The sequence below is a fragment of the Crocodylus siamensis genome, chromosome 8 (assembly GCF_052110815.1).
Source record: "Crocodylus siamensis isolate JL-2025a chromosome 8, ASM5211081v1, whole genome shotgun sequence".
NCBI lineage: Eukaryota > Metazoa > Chordata > Crocodylia > Crocodylidae > Crocodylus > Crocodylus siamensis.
Window position 1 is genome coordinate 62,825,892 of NC_143402.1, and position 16,945 is coordinate 62,842,836.

At 43.5% G+C, this 16,945-nt stretch overlaps 1 protein-coding gene across 5 annotated transcripts in view; it reads left to right on the forward strand.

The window, feature by feature from the left end:
* The window catches only part of QTGAL (queuosine-tRNA galactosyltransferase), a 316,692-nt gene that overhangs the window by 233,186 nt on the left and 66,561 nt on the right, over window positions 1-16,945 (forward strand). For 4 of the 5 annotated variants that reach the window (XM_090061106.1, XM_090061104.1, XM_090061105.1 and 1 more), the window contains one exon: window positions 10,088-10,183. The exons of the other annotated variant lie outside the window; for it this stretch is intronic. In XM_090061106.1, the coding sequence (XP_089917232.1) occupies window positions 10,088-10,183 (96 nt within the window). The remainder of the gene's footprint in view (window positions 1-10,087; window positions 10,184-16,945) is intronic. 5 annotated transcript variants of the gene reach the window in all.

The following is a 16,945-nucleotide window of genomic DNA, read 5'->3' on the forward strand; positions in this document are numbered from 1 at the left end:
GCGCGTGGCTCTTCTCTGGACTCTCTCAAGCTTCTCCACATCCTTTTTGAATTGTGGAGCCCAAAACTGGATGCAGTACTCCAGCTGTAGCCTCACCAAGGCCGAGTACAAAGGGAGAGCGATGTCCCGGGATTTACTTGAGAAGCATCTATGGATGGAAGCCAGTGTTTGGGTCGCTTTACTAGCCGCAGCATCACATTGCAGGCTCATGTTCATCTTCTGGTCAATGATGACCCCCAAGTCTCTTTCTTCCATAGTGCTAGCCAGCGTAGCACTGCCAAGCCTATAAGGGTGCTGCAGGTTTTTCCTCCCAAAGTGGAGAACCTTGCATTTTTCAGTATTAAACACCATCAGGTTCTCATCTGCCCATTTGCTGAGCCTGTCCAGGTCAGCCTGGATCACCCTCCTGTCTTCAGGTGTGGATGCTTTGCCCCAAAGTTTGGTGTCATTGGAGAACTTGGCCAGTCCGCTTCTGATACCAATGTCCACATCATTGATGAAGATGTTGAACAATATGGGTCCAAGGACAGAGCGTTGGGGTACCCCACTGGTCACAGGGCACCATGATGATTGAATTCCATCAATTACCACCCTCTGGGTCCAACCACGGAGCCAATTCCCCAGCCAGCAGATCGTGGTGGACCCAAGGCCACAATTGGCCAGTTTCACCAAGAGTTGATCTTGGGATACCAGATCGGAGGCTTTTTTGAAGCCAAGATATATGACATCAATCTCTTCTCTCTTGTCCAGGTGATAGGTCACCTGGTCGTAGAAGGTAATGATATTGGTCAAGCAAGACCTACCCACAACACACCCATGCTGGCTATCCTTCAGGATGTTGGCATCGGCCAGTCCATTAAGGATGGCCTCTTTAATAAACTTTTCTAAGACCTTCCCCTTTTGCAGGTTGAACAAAGCATTAGAGAAGAAAGGGGGTTTAAAACAACATATAGCCTCCTTACATTGCCTTGTCTAATCTCATGCTTCACCACAAGTATTTCCTTCCAGGTTACAGGAACACATCAGAACCAATTTAAATTTTCTTCACAAGCCCAGATCCTTCTGTGTCTGAGTATAGACAGCTATTAGGGCCTCTTCTTTCATTCCCTAAGTGAGTAGCACCTGCCACCCAGATAAGCCCATAGGGTGAAATAGCCATTCATTATAGAAACACCCCACTTTTCAGAGATCCACATACAGCATTAATGAATACTAAAGAGTGGCCTCCTTTTTATTTCAGTAAGAGCTTTTATAAATTCTATCAGACAGCCATTTTAATGGAAGCCCTTAATGTCTCACTTTGCTCAAGAAATTGTTATGCTACATCTGTCAAATTGAACTGGAGTTATGGGACCAGATTGTATCTGAGAAACACAGTTTCATGTAAGAAGTAGTGGCTGCCAAGCATGCTTTCCACTATTCCATGAGGGACAGTGCTGCCCTGAGCAGGCAGACCCAAAAGGGAAGTTTGTTTCTATCCCCTAACAGTGCTTCTCGACCTTTGGTACCTTACATACCACCTGAAGACAGGAGGGCGATCCAGGCTGAACTGGACAGGCTCTGCAAATGGGCGGACGAGAACCTGATGGTGTTTAATGCTGAAAAATGCAAGGTTCTCTACTTTGGGAGGAAAAACCTGCAATCTATGTGGCAAAAGCGAAACCGGAAGTCCCCACCATGGCACTTCCAGTTTCGCCACTCTGAGCCAAGTCCCACTTTTTCCTCACAGACAGCCTGGGGCAAAGCAACATGCATGGGGCCCCCTCCGTGGCCCCCAGCACGCTGATGCCCAGCATACTGGATGCAGCAGGAGGGGCAGCAGCCAGAACTTCCGGCGCAAGCAGGCAAAGACACCTCCAACCCACCCGGCGGGAGGGTGGCCCAAACTCAAAATGCAGCACCCGCATACCCCCTGCCCACATCTCATGTACCCCTAGGGGTACGCATATCACGGGTTGAGAAACACTGGTTTAAGCTAAAAGCAGACAACCAGTTTATCTGGGGGCTGATTGTCCCAGGCTTTAACTCTCTTCAAAACAGGCATGGAACAGTTGTTAACATGTGCAGCTTGAATGGCAGTCGACTGGAATTAGCCCCAGTTGTGCCAGGAAAAAAGTGTTATGTCAGTACTTCACAGGGACTTCATGGGTACTTAGGGTGGGGCAATGGGTTTGTACTCTTTATGATCCCAGAATGAAAGTGCACAAGGAAGTGACAATTTTTACCCGATCTGACCACAGAAAGCAGTCTATAGCCATGACCAAACACAAGTGCAGGTCTACAGACAGCTTCAAAAATGACCGATTGGGTAAACATCTGACTCCTCATTGCACAAGGTATCAGATAAAGATGTTTGAAAATGTAAAGTCTTCTATAACTTGTGTCTTCAGAGCTCCTGTCCTGTCCTTGTTTTCAGAAAGAAGAGGACAAGAAAGCGGAGGGAGTTAATTCTGGGGGTTTTCAGCCCCCCTAAGGTGGGGGGGGCTCCAATTCACCCACCCCACCCTTCAGCACTAGCTAGGGAACCCCAAGAACAAGCTCTCTTTTCTGCCTTCCCCCTACCATTGTAAAAACAGTGAGCACTGGCAGAGCCCCTGGTCATTGCTATGGGAACCTGGCTGCAGGCTCCCAGCCCCCAGCTAGATTCCCCTCTCTTTGGAACCAGCATGAACTTCTGTTTGGTCCGGCTTAAAGTTGTAACTCAGAACACTTTGCAAAAAAGGTTCTGAGTTACAGGTGGGAGCTGCACTTCTGGCTGCACCCAAAATGCTTGTCCAAGGGGAAATCTACGGTCTGTTTTTAGCCTTAGTTCTTCTCTTTCCAGCCTGATTATTTTTGTAGATCTCCATGACCACAAACACCTGAGACCAGGGAGAACTTCTAGGCAGGCACTTGTGCACCTTTTAAAGTTCCCAGCAGGTGAGCACTCCCTGGTCCTCAGCTGCTTCCCCACTGGGAACTTTAAAGGGCATATGAGTAGCCTGTGACAAAGGAGCACCTGCCACAGCGCACAGCCCGCAGCAGGGCAGAAACTGGGCAGAAACTGTCTGGTTAACACTTTCTTCCCCAAGGAAGTAGCCTGTCCGTACATCAGAGTGGTGGCAGCAGAGACTGACTGAGGGTCATGGGCTGATTCAGGGTCACAGACTGCTGATCAGCCCTTGTCATTCCAGGAAACTCCCAGGCACCCCTTTCACCCTCACGGTTTGGCTGCAAGCATGACAAGGCTGCCTACAGCCTGGGAATTATAAAGGCTCGGTTGTGCTCAAACACCTTCCAGGGCCTGCTTTTAATCTTCTGAGACCAGCTAAATGATCTTCTCTAAAGCTTTAAGGAGCTAATGCTCTGCTTCAGCCAGTGAGTACATCAGGCTCTTGGTTCTGGAGACTTGGGTTTATATCTAGAAACATAGGAGCGTAGGGCTGGAAGGGACCTCACAAGGTCATCTTGTCCAGCCCCCAGTTGAGAAGCCTACACTCCACACCCCAGCTGCCAGATACAGGTGTATCTTAATGCACAATTCGATTTGCTAAACCTCAGTCTCAGGCTTCTCTCACCTGAAAAAATTATTCTAGAGAAATTTTTTTCTAGGCAACAGAAAAGTAAGTTATTATCAAGAGGCAGTGTAAGAAGATTAAGTAGATAAATGTATCACAGGTAAAAGCAGCAAAATTAACAGAACAAGAGTAGTTGGGCATAGATAGGCCCAGTCCTGAGAGATGCTGATGCCAGAGAAAGCTGGGAGCTCTCGGTATATTCAAGAAAGCCTATAGGGCCTGATGCTGGAGGTTGAACGCTAACACCTATTGCTGACCTCTTCAGGAGTGAAACTCATTAATTGTGAGCTGAGGAAACACTGCAGGTTCTGGGATCCATTTAGCAGCTTGCAAGTATTGGACCGGCTTCAGCACTGAAATGATTATATGCTGTATTGTCAAGGGGATGACCTTAAAAGTATAGTTTTCTTGTACTTTCATACAACATAAAAGTTGCCCGTTTTGTTTGTTTTTTAATGAGCTGTAGAAAGTAATTTGCCAGTCATCAGTCTTACCTTCAGTACAATCATTGTTTTAATTTTGACATTGGATGTGGTTTGTCTTAAACAGAGAAGATCATTTTAGCTTGTATATATTTTTCACACGAACTGCACCATAAGCAGAGGTGGTGGTTAAACATTTTGTTTGCGTGACCTTATGAACTATTACTGTTTCCTGTCTGGCTTCTGCCAGTCGCATCTATTCTTTTGGCACCTTCCTTTTTTGATTTTGATCCACTGGTTCAGGAAATAATCCTCTCCATAGACTGATGTTCATTGTAAACAGATGAACATCACTCACTGTGTCAGCTTATGTTTCTTCTCGCTGACATCACCAGAAGCATGCATCATATGTGGCGGTGTTGACAGTTCTGAGGCAATCCAAATATTGCGTGACCTGCTTTTTACATCTGGTCTTAGACAATTCAAACCCTCATACTTTTGGCCTACCATTCTCTATAGAGATTTAGAGCAGGGGCATCAATGATGTGGCCCATAGATCACAATAATGGCATTTTCCATTTGGAAGTATATACAGTGTAACTCAAAAATGTATGCACAGTTTAATTGTCAGCAATACAAAGACATCTTGATCAACAGCGCTAATTTTTGTTTCTTTAGAAATCAAAAAGCATAATGTGCAATGTACACTACTGTAAGCGTTCAGAATTTTCACCATTGATATCCAAGTACCCATTTTAGCAGTGAACAACAGAGCAATGTATGTGTGTGTACCTTTGAGACCACCTGGATGACAAACAAATTAAGACAATCGTATATAAAAGATAAGTTATAATGTTTAGGCCAGGACTATGCCCTAATTCACAATGAGTCTCTGTCACTGTTTTTGACAAATTACTGTGGTTTTTTAACCTGTTTATATTTAAGTAATTCAGAGAGGCTCCAATGCACTATTAATACCAGTAACTTTAAAAGTGGAAGAGCATTAATCTAACAAGACAATTTTTTAAAAAGATTACAGAGGCTCAACTTGCTTTCCTGCACATAAGGGTTAACCCACTCTGCCTAGATCTCACCCAGGTGTAGAGGATTTATTAACTAATGATGACTGTGGACTGAAACCTCTGTGAGACTGCAGGAAACTTGCTATACAGAAGGAAGGAAAAGTAGTGGAAGTTTCCAAGAAGGTCAAACCCAGTTCTTGTGGATTTCTTGTGCTAACTTTCTGGTTATGGTGAGTGTTTCTTGTTTATGTGTCTCTTGTAACAACCATGGCAGTTTAAAATTCTTTGGCAATAAAACCTTGACCACATCTTTTGCTAGTTTTTATTGCAGATTCCATTAGATCTCGTTCCTCAAACCTTGTAGTGTTTTTGCAAATACAGTGACAGAGGATAGACAAAATGAATCAGAAGAAATATAGAGCAAGTCATAGATCTCTGTTTTTCTGAACCAAACCATAGCTCTGCGTTTCCAAAGCATGGACTGCAGAGAACATATGAATTCTTTTAGAGTGCAAAACGGATTTATAAAATAGCTTCATTTTGCTGAAGCAGCCTGAGTCTTCAAAACTTTGGGAAACACTGATATAACCTTTACGTTTTGACCAGTGTTTGCAGATGGAATGTCCTGGCCTACTAAAAGCCCGATCTCATCCCTCCTCTTACTCCTTGATTCCCACTTGATGTGCCCTTCTCTCTCTCCTATCCCATGGTTCAATTATTCTTGAAGGAAACCCTTCAGTCTGATGCCAAGTGTCCCACTCTGTGCCCCTATCACTGGTCTAAATTCTGTCTCTCCTGCTCTGCAGCACTTGCTTGATATGTGCAGTTAACTCTAGGGTACTTCTTAGTTTGGAAGGTACTTTAGAACGTGGAACTGGTTCATGGATTTGAGACAGGAAAATGGGAATATTGCTTTCAAAATTATCCTTTAAAAAGTACGTTCTAAACTTAGAGTGGAAAGGTAAGGTATCCAGCAATGCCTCAATTGTCCTATCAGGCAGATTACAGTCTCCCATAGATAAAGAAGTTGCTACAGGAAGAGACTTGAAATTGTGTACTGCCACACTTTGATTTTATAGTTGTATCCAAACTGATCCAAAATAGATGCTTTGTAGGCACATTAACCTTTCCTCTTTATACACTATTATTAAATTAATCTACCAATGCCTCCTTCTTATACAGAATGCTTTTTGCATATAACTTTCAAAAGCCTTTGCAAAGATGTATGCTTATCCCAGTTTTACAGATGGGGAAATTAGAGCACAAGTGGAAAGTGAGTAGCTTGAGATCACCCAGCAAATCACTGGGTCCTCTCAGTCCCAGTCCAGTGCCCTATCCACTAGTCCAGGAGTTGACAACCTTTTGCTGGCTTGGGCTGCGCTTTGGCAACCATACCTTGTCATGCATCCACAGATGCATCTCAAGCAGGTCCAAGGAGGTGATCCTCCCGCTCTATGCGACACTGGTCAGGCCGCAGTTGGAGTACTGCATCCAGTTCTGGGCACCACACTTCAGGAGGGATGTGGACAGCATGGAGAGGGTCCACAGGAGGGCCACTCGCATGATCAGGGGTGAGCAGGGCAGGCCCTATGAGGAGAGGCTACGGGACCTGAACCTGTTCAGCCTCCACAAAAGAAGGCTGAGGGGGGATCTAGTGGCCGTTTACAAACTAGTCAGGGGGGATCAGCAGGCATTGGGGGAGTCCCTGTTCCCCCGAGCACTACCAGGAGTGACAAGAAATTATCCTCTGCCAGCTTGTAACCATTGATTCAGGCTAGATACCAGGAGGCGCTACTTCACTGTCAGGGCGGCTAGGATCTGGAACCAACTTCCAAGAGATGTGGTGCTGGCTTCTACCCTGGGGGACTTTAAGATGAGGCTAGATGAACACCTTGCCGGGGTTGTTTGACAGTACTCTTTCCTGCCATGGTACGGGGTCAGACTTGATGATCTGCTCAGGTCCCTTCCAACCCTAGGAACTATGAAACTATGAAACAAAGCTGCCCGTGCTTTGCAGGTGGCCCAGGGCAGGGCCTCTGCAGGCTTGAGTGGCTCAGTCAAGCACACCCTAGGATTTCCTGTGTGGGATTGAGCCCTATAAGCCTTCAGAGCACCTGCTTCGCTTTCCCTATATACCCAGACTTGTCCCTCCAGGGTGTTCCTTCTTGTAGATATGTGGCCCATTGTGCGGGGAATCTGTGGGCACTTGCAAGCTCCTGTACTGGGAGAACTCCTGTACGGTGTGGGGAAATCCTGCCACATTGCTTGCAGGTGCACACAGGGAAATCCCCTGCAAGAGATTTCCCCCACTCCCCAACACTAGTTTCCCCCATACACCCTAAATCTGGCAAAGTGTGGCAACGAGGGACAGCTGATGGGTCTCCACCAAAGATGTCTGCTTGAAGTCTGATTTTAGGGGTTGGCGAAATGAAGTGTTTCAGCCTGTCCTTTGTTTTGATGTAAGGGTGATATTCAGCTTTGAGCTTTTTAAGAGTACTTAAATGGAATATTTTGGGTTTGGTTTGGCTAAGATCTTTGTTCTTTTATATTGTATTACCATATTCTTAGTGTTCTCTTGCTTATAAAGGTTATGTTTTAATTCATGCATTATAAATGTGAGTGTATAATAGCATTAGCTAATTGTGATGATTATTTATCTCAATATACATAAGAAACAGAAGTCAGCTTCCAATCAGGGTTTGTGCTGGGAGCAGTGCTGATCAAAAAAGTTAATGAAGCAGAGAATGAGAATATAATAATAATGAGAACAGAGTGAGGAGCTCCAAAGGTCATGTCCTTGACCTGTGATGCCTCATCTTTACCTCTGTCACTTAGGTCTTGCCAGCTTTTAACAGAGGAGATCCTGTCAGTTAAAAGAATCTCACTTTTTCCAGTCCAGTCATGCTCTTAGAAAAGATAGGTGCCCCCTTCCTTCGAAGAGTCCTATGTGGTCAGGTGTTCTTAAATCACAGTGGTCACTGACAATAAATGGGTTATAAAAGATATCAAGATTTATTATAGAAACAAGAGCAAACTTATGAAATCATTAACTCTATGCTGAGATGAAGATAGAACTATAAAAACAAACAAACAAGATGAAATATCAGAACAATTACCTGTTTTTACCCTGCATCTTAAAGCCAAGAATGCAGTTTCTACTCAGCCCACTAGCTAAGAGACTCTAATGCCTGGAAAAACAAAAGACCAAGATTTGCTCTCAAGAAAAAGCTTAAGTATGGTTTCTTATCTGGCTATTTACGTACATACATCACCCACTGAATACTTGGGGAGCCTAGGCATATAATTTTCTGCCCCTGCAAAGGTGCATGTTTACCAGATTAAAAGTCTTTCCTGATATAATTATGACCAGGAGACTCTTTGCAGCCTTTCAGATAATATCCCAAGGATACTGTCTCTTACTTAGTTTCCCCACTCTGAGATATAATCTTCTTTGAATAGCTTGAAAGCCAGGTGTTAGTCTCAAAGGGCCACTTCTCTTAAAATGGAAATTCATCATTGTCTGGAAGGGCCTGTTTATTTGGCATACCCATGTGATACTGATTTTCAGTGATTACCTCTCTTCAGCTGTTTAGGTTTTGAGCCTCTCCCATGTGTGAAACTCATTATGCAATTCTGGCTGTATTATAACATAAGAAATACATTTGATATCGAGCATATTAATACAAGGCTGATACAGCTGAATGTAGTTTAACACTCCCTATCCATTGAGATCACACATGCAATATCAGCAGTCTTTTGGCTAAGATCAAGGGAGAGAGGAGGCATATGAACCCCAAGGGCTCTGGGCCTGGGGCTTGCATGTAGGATGCCTGCCTGGATTCGGGGAGTATCCGAAGCCCCAGATTAGTGAGTCTGTGAGGGAGGATGCTTACCCGGTAGAAGAGCCACACAGGCTTGAAGGTTGAACTCTGCTCAGTTGAATTTTGGAAGTTGACTATTGGGTTTTGCCCAATTGAATTTGGAACTGATTTGGCCTTGAAAAAATAGGAAAAAAAGTGAAAACAAACTCAAGAAAGCAGGCATGATACCATTGAAAACCTCAGTTTATAATGGGATTCATAACAAGGCCAATTTTCACCAGTGATTGAAGATTGACATGTTTTTGTGTTATTTTAAACCAGCTTGTACGAGGAATTTTCTGTGCAGTAGTTGGATATAGGCACTGTCCACTCTCAAGTTCCAACTTTTCTTGGACTTGTTCAGTCTCCTGCTTTGCCAGATATTTTGCTTTGTAAAATAGAAGAATTAGTTTATTTTACATAGTCCAGATTGTCTGGTTTATTTCATAGTTGGGATTACAACATGATTGTTCAACGTATCAAAAGGTGATTATGACCTTTCCTGACTGTATAGCTATTAGTCACTGAAACTGTCCCAATTCAAAAATATAACATTAATAGCCATATTTGTGTCATCTACTGAAGCATTTTCATCTCTGTAACTTGATAGTGTACGCATATTGCTCTGGTTATGTTTAACAGCAAACCATATTATTGCCTTCCCCGAGTTTGACTTTTTCCCTCTTCCACAGAAATCATAGATCTAGATTTGTAATTTTGTACTATATTGAAGCCTTAGAATTTGCCACAGGCTTTCCATTTTATGCATGCATACACTGTAAAATTTTGCTTTGTTCTTCCCCACCACCACCAAGTGTAGAAAGCCTCCTTCCCCGCTGCACCTCATGTAGGGGCAGTCACCACCCCCATTACTCCACTGTGCCTTCCCCCACCTCCAGCTCACCAAGTGTGGACTCCCGCATTGTACTGCCTCACAGGCTCCCATGTACAGCCCTGTCCCTTGGGGCAGGCACAGGAAAGAGAAACCGAAAGCAATGCCCAGAGACCCCGGATGCTGCCACAGCCAGAGTGATAGGAAAAGCAGTGGCCAGGCGAGAGTCCAGGAGCCACCAGTAAGACAGCAGTATGCTTAAAGTATAAGCGTAAATCTTTGCAGGACCAAGACATAAACAAATAAGTGAAAATGAGCTTCATTGTCAGAATAGTATTGTTTAGGAGCATCCTTCTTTGTCATTAAGGCTATTTCTTGTCACCTTTTTTCTTAGGTGTTTACCTCTCATGGGCCCACTGTGATCATGCCAACCTGGTTCTGCTCCCGAGAATGGTTTTGCCATGTGGGCAAATTTGATGAGGGTGGGAAGGTGAGTGTGACAGACAATGGTTTATAATCCGTTTTTGACTCCATTTTAATAAAGTGTTTCCATTAGCAGAACATTAGTAGTGTAATGCTTTCAAATGGCCTTTTTCCAGTGAAATTGAACAGGCCACAATGTAGAGGATTTATCATCAAAACACTGATTCACACATGGGTGACTCATTCAGTCAAACATTATGGGGAGATTGAAATGTTTTCCCTTAGTTCTATCTACTGAATTGCAAACTTAATAAACAGACACCCGTCCATGTTTTCAGTGTGTTCTGTCCCAAAACTCCTGAGAGTTGAAAGAACTCTGATTATCGGCAAGCATAGTTTTGTTCACTTTTTCTGAATTCCTCTACCTATTACTTCCACAGATAGCTTTGCAATACTCTTGTGGGTAATTCTGACTCATTTTTGTAGTTCATTTGTTAAAACATTAGGTTGCAGTTATTGTTTTGTCATTCTAGCTAAAAATACCAAGTGATGTCGAGGCTCTGTGGTACAAAACATGGTACAAATTTACGCTGAGAGAGACTCCCTGCCCCAAAGAGTTTACATTCTAAATGGAGAATAGAGACTGAGGCTGCTGACAGACATGAAAAAAAACCCCCACGCTTTACTGGAAGAAGCAGTGCATTAGTTCAACCCAGCTCTGCAACATCTGTATAGATTGGGCACTTCAGTGGCACTTTTATGTATCAATCAGCTATTAGATAAAAGCACCAGAAAAGCCCCACTAAAGTGCCCAAACTATATAGACATTGGGTAAGTCAGGTGCAGCTAATGCGATGCCTCTCCTGGGCATGTGCTAGGCTTGGCAGGGGTGTGCACCAAGTTTAAAGTATAGAGCTGTTTGTTGAATTTTTCTTCCATCTGTAAGAAGCCTGAGTGTGGAAAGGGAACAAACACGTGCTGAAGGGATTTGCCTGCGATCACACAATAAATGACAGAGCTGGGACTAGAGCCTCTAATGTGCTGTAATTACAGCTTATCAGAGCACTCATTCAAGTCTGTTGGAGTGTGGTAAAATTGCCGTGCTCCAGCCAGCCTCTGTTTCTCGTGTATCAGCGTCCCCGCGCTTCCAAATGGCAGCGGGGGTGCTTTAAAGCTCATCAAATGAGCTTTAGTTCAAGTGCCCCCACCACTATTTTGAAGCTTAGGGATGCTGATACACGAGATGCTGCAGCGTTTTAATTAGATCAGCTTTAATTAAAGCGCCACCCTTCCTCGCCATTCCCGGAGCACATGTAAAAGTGCCATATGTCCCTTGACAGAGTCCTGGCTACAGAATCCATTAGATCCCACTGCATCTTTTATTTATGTATTCATTCACGTCTTCATTTCCATAGGGCCGACTTCCATTCGCTGAAGAATGATCCTTGCCATTTAACTGATTTGTCTTTATTGCCTTCTTGCTTTTCTTTTTTTTTACGGTTGTGCACAGGTGCCCCTGTGACTAAGATGTGATATACTTAAACGTGTTCAATACCAAGCATAAGGATTTTTGGAATTATGCAGTATGCCCACACAGTGCTAATAATGACTTGCTAATCAATAAATGCTAACATTTTTAGGTCAGTTCTGTTTCAGACAGTGTAGACCCACTGTCCTGCAAACACCTTCATTCGGGAGAGAGGCTTGGTGAGGCGTCCAGAAGGTTAATAGGACAAGGCTTTGGCAGACAGAGAACTGAGTTCCAGAGGCCAGGAACCTACAAGGAAAATACTCTTTGACAGCCCCCTCCTGCTTAAACCCAGTCTCCCACTTGTGTTACACTAATCACAACTGCAGCTTTGTTGCAAAATAGAAGGTAGCAGTTTTTCATGTTATCAAGTCCCCAGGCATTTAGGTGGGATTTTCAAAGTGCTTAGCATTGGCCTAACTTTCTTCCCCTTGGAGCAAATGGGAGACTTACCATTTGGATCAATGGAAACAGATTTTTAGAACAGCACTGAGCCCACTTGAAAACTGCACCTGTGTGTGTACGTGCTGACCTGATCCATCATTAGAAATGCTAATATGATCATCTCCCTGCCCCATTTTGAGTTTTAGCCATGCAATCTATAGGTGTCATGTTGCTGCCAGTAAACACAGAAACAGACCAAGAAATATCCAGATTCCACACTTTCCATTTGCTAAAGTGTTTCTGTGCCAAAAAGCTGCATTTCTCATTTGGAATTAAATCTGAACACCTGTTCTTCATATTTCAAATGTTGGAATAAATGGCAGGCAAAAAATATTCCACTGGAGAGGTGGTGCTTTGTGGTTCTAAGTAAATAACACACTTGAAATCATGAAATGTAATCAACCTGGAAATCCTTCCTGTTGGTAAAATATATATACTTCTCCAAATTCCGCATGTGAAATTTAAATATTTTGTTTACATAGCCTCTATTTTATTAACCAAATCCTGTCTTTCAAGGTGTTTGGTCACCAGAAAAATAACGTCTTTTCTGTGTTAGCACCATTAGATCATAGAGAAGTAAGACTGGAAGGGACCTTAAGAGCTCTAGTTCAACCAGGGATCCAGCCTCTGACCTCGGTGTTATTAGCACCACGAGGTGTTATTAGCACCACGAGGTGTTATTAGCACCACGCTCTAACCAGCTGAGGTGAAGTTTCAGTGTCCAAATTTTAATCTAAACTATTCTTCTGAAATTCAGTTCATGCTGTGATCCCCCTGCTGTAATAGTGTCAGGTTAAGGTGTTATGTCTTGTGGCTTTCAGGGTTGGCTGTGTAGTTCTGCTAATAGGCTAGTTCAGTGGTAATCAACCTTTTGGTCATGAAGGCCAGATGGGTGACATAGGGCTGGTTCTTAGGCTTGATTGGCCCCCAATCCTTCTCAGACCAACACTGCTGGATCCAGCCCCATGATGCTGGATTGGGCCCTGCAGTACCACTGGCCAGGTCCATCCAGTGGGATCAGGCCTTGCACCATCTCAGATGACCCCTGTGCACTCAGGTCAGGCCCCGTGCCACCTCTACTCAACCCTGCGCATCTGATCTTGTGGGACAGGCCATGCTATCCAGCCCACGGGACTTCCCAGGGATCCAAAAATTTGGCGACAGGGGAGCAGTAGCTAATACTGCTACTTCTCCCCCACCACCAAATTTTAGTACCTGTGGGGAGCCCTGTGGGTTGGATGACATGGCTCTGTGAACCAGATGTGGCCCACGGGCTAGGTGTTGAGCATCCCTGGATTAGGATAGAGATGATCCTGTCTGATGCAGGGCGTTAGACTCGGTGACCTCTGGAGGTCCTTTTCAGCCCTACTTTTCTATGATTCTACTTCAGATTAGGAATTCTGATTGTAAAATAGAGATTTGCAGAATTACAGATACATTGTATGCATTAAGGAAAATGGAATTATAAAGATTCTATTTTTGCAGTTTAATTCTGGATAATATAATAGCTTCCTGCACTGTGATGTTTGTTTAATTACTTTTGTGTGTTTGCATTATGTGTAAGTAGGGAAGAGAATGTGGTTGTTTAATTATAATAAGACACCACAGTTAAAATATTTGGAAATAAAAAAAAAAGCAAGTTACTAAGTAAAGTTGCAGTGATCTCCAGTGATTTCGTGATACTTATTGGAAGTAACTGATTTCATTATTCATGGTATACTGAGTTTTAGGGAACGCTGTAGAACTGGTCACCAGGAGACAATGAAAATGTTAATAGCAGCCTCTATATTTAAAAGAGCGTTTTCTGCATAATACATCCAGTGGTAAAAGGAGGGTGACATAATGAGCATATCTGTGGGTAAAATGTATTAGAAAACTGAAGGGAAAGAATCTTCTTGGAGGCTATCCTTTCCATACACATGAAAGAATAAAGAGCTGTGTTACTGGAATGTGTAAAGATTTTACTTTCAGTGAGTTCAGTATGTGAAACTCATTTCTTTTGAAAACTACTGTGTGATCCTACATTTTATGTGACCTTGTAGAGGACCCCTTGCTGATAAGTAGCAAGAAGTGTTATTACAAACATTTTTAAAAATGTAATTGCTGGCTTATTATAAGTTCTGTAAAGCTACACTGAAAATGAACAAGTTCCAGCCTTTTACTTACAATTAGAGGTGCACTGATACATTGGTCCCGTATCGTATCAGCACCTTTAAAAGGAAAATTGACATTATTGGCAATCAGCTTTTTTTTTTGGCTCATGCGGCCAGTAATGTTACCGATAAATGCTGTGTGCATGCGCACAACTGCTGCACAGCACACAGGTGGCCAGGAATGCAGCCCTGCAGCCTGGAAAGCACCATCTGGCTAGTAAGTCTGTTGTGGGAAAAGGGGTGTGGGGGGAAGGAAGAGGCATGGGGAGGCAGACCAAGGTCCCCATGGTGAGGGAGGAAGTGGAGTTGGCGCTGGGGCTGGGGTAGGGGCAGACATTGCACAGCATGGTGAAGCAAGAGACAGAGTCGCAAGTAGTTCGTCGGGAGGATAGGGGGTGGTACCTGCCACTGCACACATCCTGGGAGGACATGGCAGGGGGGCCCCAGATCTGCACACAGGGCGAAGGTGGGCTACTGCTGCAAGCTGGGGCCAGGGGCAGCACCGGGCTCTTCCTGGTGGGGGAGCTGGGCTAGGGCTGTGCTCAGGGCAGGTGGCAGCAGTACTGGGAGTGGGGGGGTTATGGGGTGAGCTGTAGCCCTCCCAAATTCACCATAGCCTCCTCCCATAGCAGTGCCACCACCATTCATCCCAAGCACAGCCCAACCCAGCCCCCTTGCCAGGATGAGCTGGGCACTGCCCCTGGCCCCTCCCCTCCCTGTCTATGGAATGGGGGAGCAGCTGCTCCCAATACCTTCTCCAAACCAGTGACCCAGGTCTCAGGAAGGCATGGGACCCTTTCCTTCAACTCCATGTCCTGGTCCCTAGGAGGTGTTAACCTGGGGGAATTCATTCTCCTGGTAGAAACTCTCCTGGGAGCTATTTAACCTGGTTATTCCCAGGTTATTTTTCTCTAGGAGTGGCATTACTTCTAGAAGAAAAAGCCTGAATGTCTGCACACCTTGTTTCTACTGGAATAATGGTAATTCTCTGTACTTGGCCAGCATCTGTTAATGTTTGGTGAATATATTTGGATACCTAGAGAAATGTCTCACAGACATTTTGGACAAACCAACTATGTCAACCTCAGAATACTTTGGAGATCATTATGTACTGTTTTAAGACTTTTAATTGAAAACACTGTAAAGGCATATAGGGCCTTGTGGACCAGATTTTGGAAACACTGACCTATAGGACAAAAGACATTTTGTAGTCCCTAAATCTTATCTGACATTCCTAACAAGTGAACTCTTTCTCCCCTCAAGCTTCTGCTGAACAAAGGAGAAAGCCAGTGAGGCAGATTACATAGTCATGTTTTTATATAGACAAACTTCCTCATGACATTAGGATGAGAAACACCCCACACATTATCACTTGTGGTTTTAGCCTCATTTTGTCCCTTATTTCCAGGGCAGATCACCATAAAATATTTTCTCTTCCAACTAAATCCCCCTCACTCCACCCTCAGTTTTAACATTCCTTTTTAAGTGTATCCAGACCAAAAGAAAAAAATGACATGAGTGACTTAAAGTTTTAAACTAATATAAAAGTGCAAACAAAGGAAATTATTTTAATGAGCCCCAGGTGGAGTAGATCAGTGTAAGCTGCTGGCCTTTCTGAATACAAACTGCTGTTCAAAAATGAAGTGGCTAGATCTGAATTCTGATCTCTTCCTGTGATAAAAGGCCATAGAAAGCAGGACTTGAGGTGGTGTCAAAATGTGTCTTTGTGCACATGTGAATGTAGTGCATGCTGCAGAGGTGTAGAGAAATGTTATAGCTTTTGGTATAACTAGTACATATGTCTTTCTATTTCCATGATCCAGAAGAAAACAGTTGGAATTCACTCAGGCAGGTCAGGCATTATAATATGCCCTGGAAGCTAAAAAGTTAAGTAGAAATACATTTCTTTGGAACATGAATTAGAATATTGTCAGGCTGTCAAATGATGTGTCAAGGTGCTCTGGGGAAAAATCAGGACAGAATACAGGCTCTGATTTTCTTGGCATGGTACAGTTAAAGCTGAACAGAGATCAGTACTTGAGTAGTAGCCAAGAAGAAAAGAAAGTGCTGGGGCCAATGATAAACAATACTTATAAACTTTTTGAAACCTGCCTTCCCCCATGTCTAATGGCATTTCTTGCTGGTGTATTACTAAGCTGCCTTAGAATTCCCCGCACCCTTTCCCTTTGGCTTTCACCTCTTCCTTGTTTAATGTAAGTGCTCTTTGCCAATACTACAGAAACGTTTCTCTCTCAGAAAAAAGAAAATATTCAGAGTCCCTTGTAACCCTTTAACATTATTTTCCAAATACTGGAGCAAATACAACATTGTCCCCAACTTCCTGTTTTATAATTGGGACAAAAGGACTTAAAAGTCTTATCAGGAGATGAGCAAAGGGACAGAGTCACAGATCAAAAGAAAGACTGAGAGGCTTAAGAGTGTTTTGGGAAAAAAAATAAGGGGCTTCTTTTCAGCAGAAAAAGTTACTCTGTGAAGTAATGTAATGGGGTTACTTCTAATAGGTCCTCCAGCATGTCTCTGGTGACTCTCCTAATGGAAGTTAAACTAATGGTGTTTAAAGGAATAAAAATACCATCATTTCCTAAGACAGGGAAGGATTATTTATAATTATGCAAGCTGATATCCTGGATCTCAAAGGCTTATTGCATATTTTAGAAAATAAGCAAATCTTGATTTTTAAAGA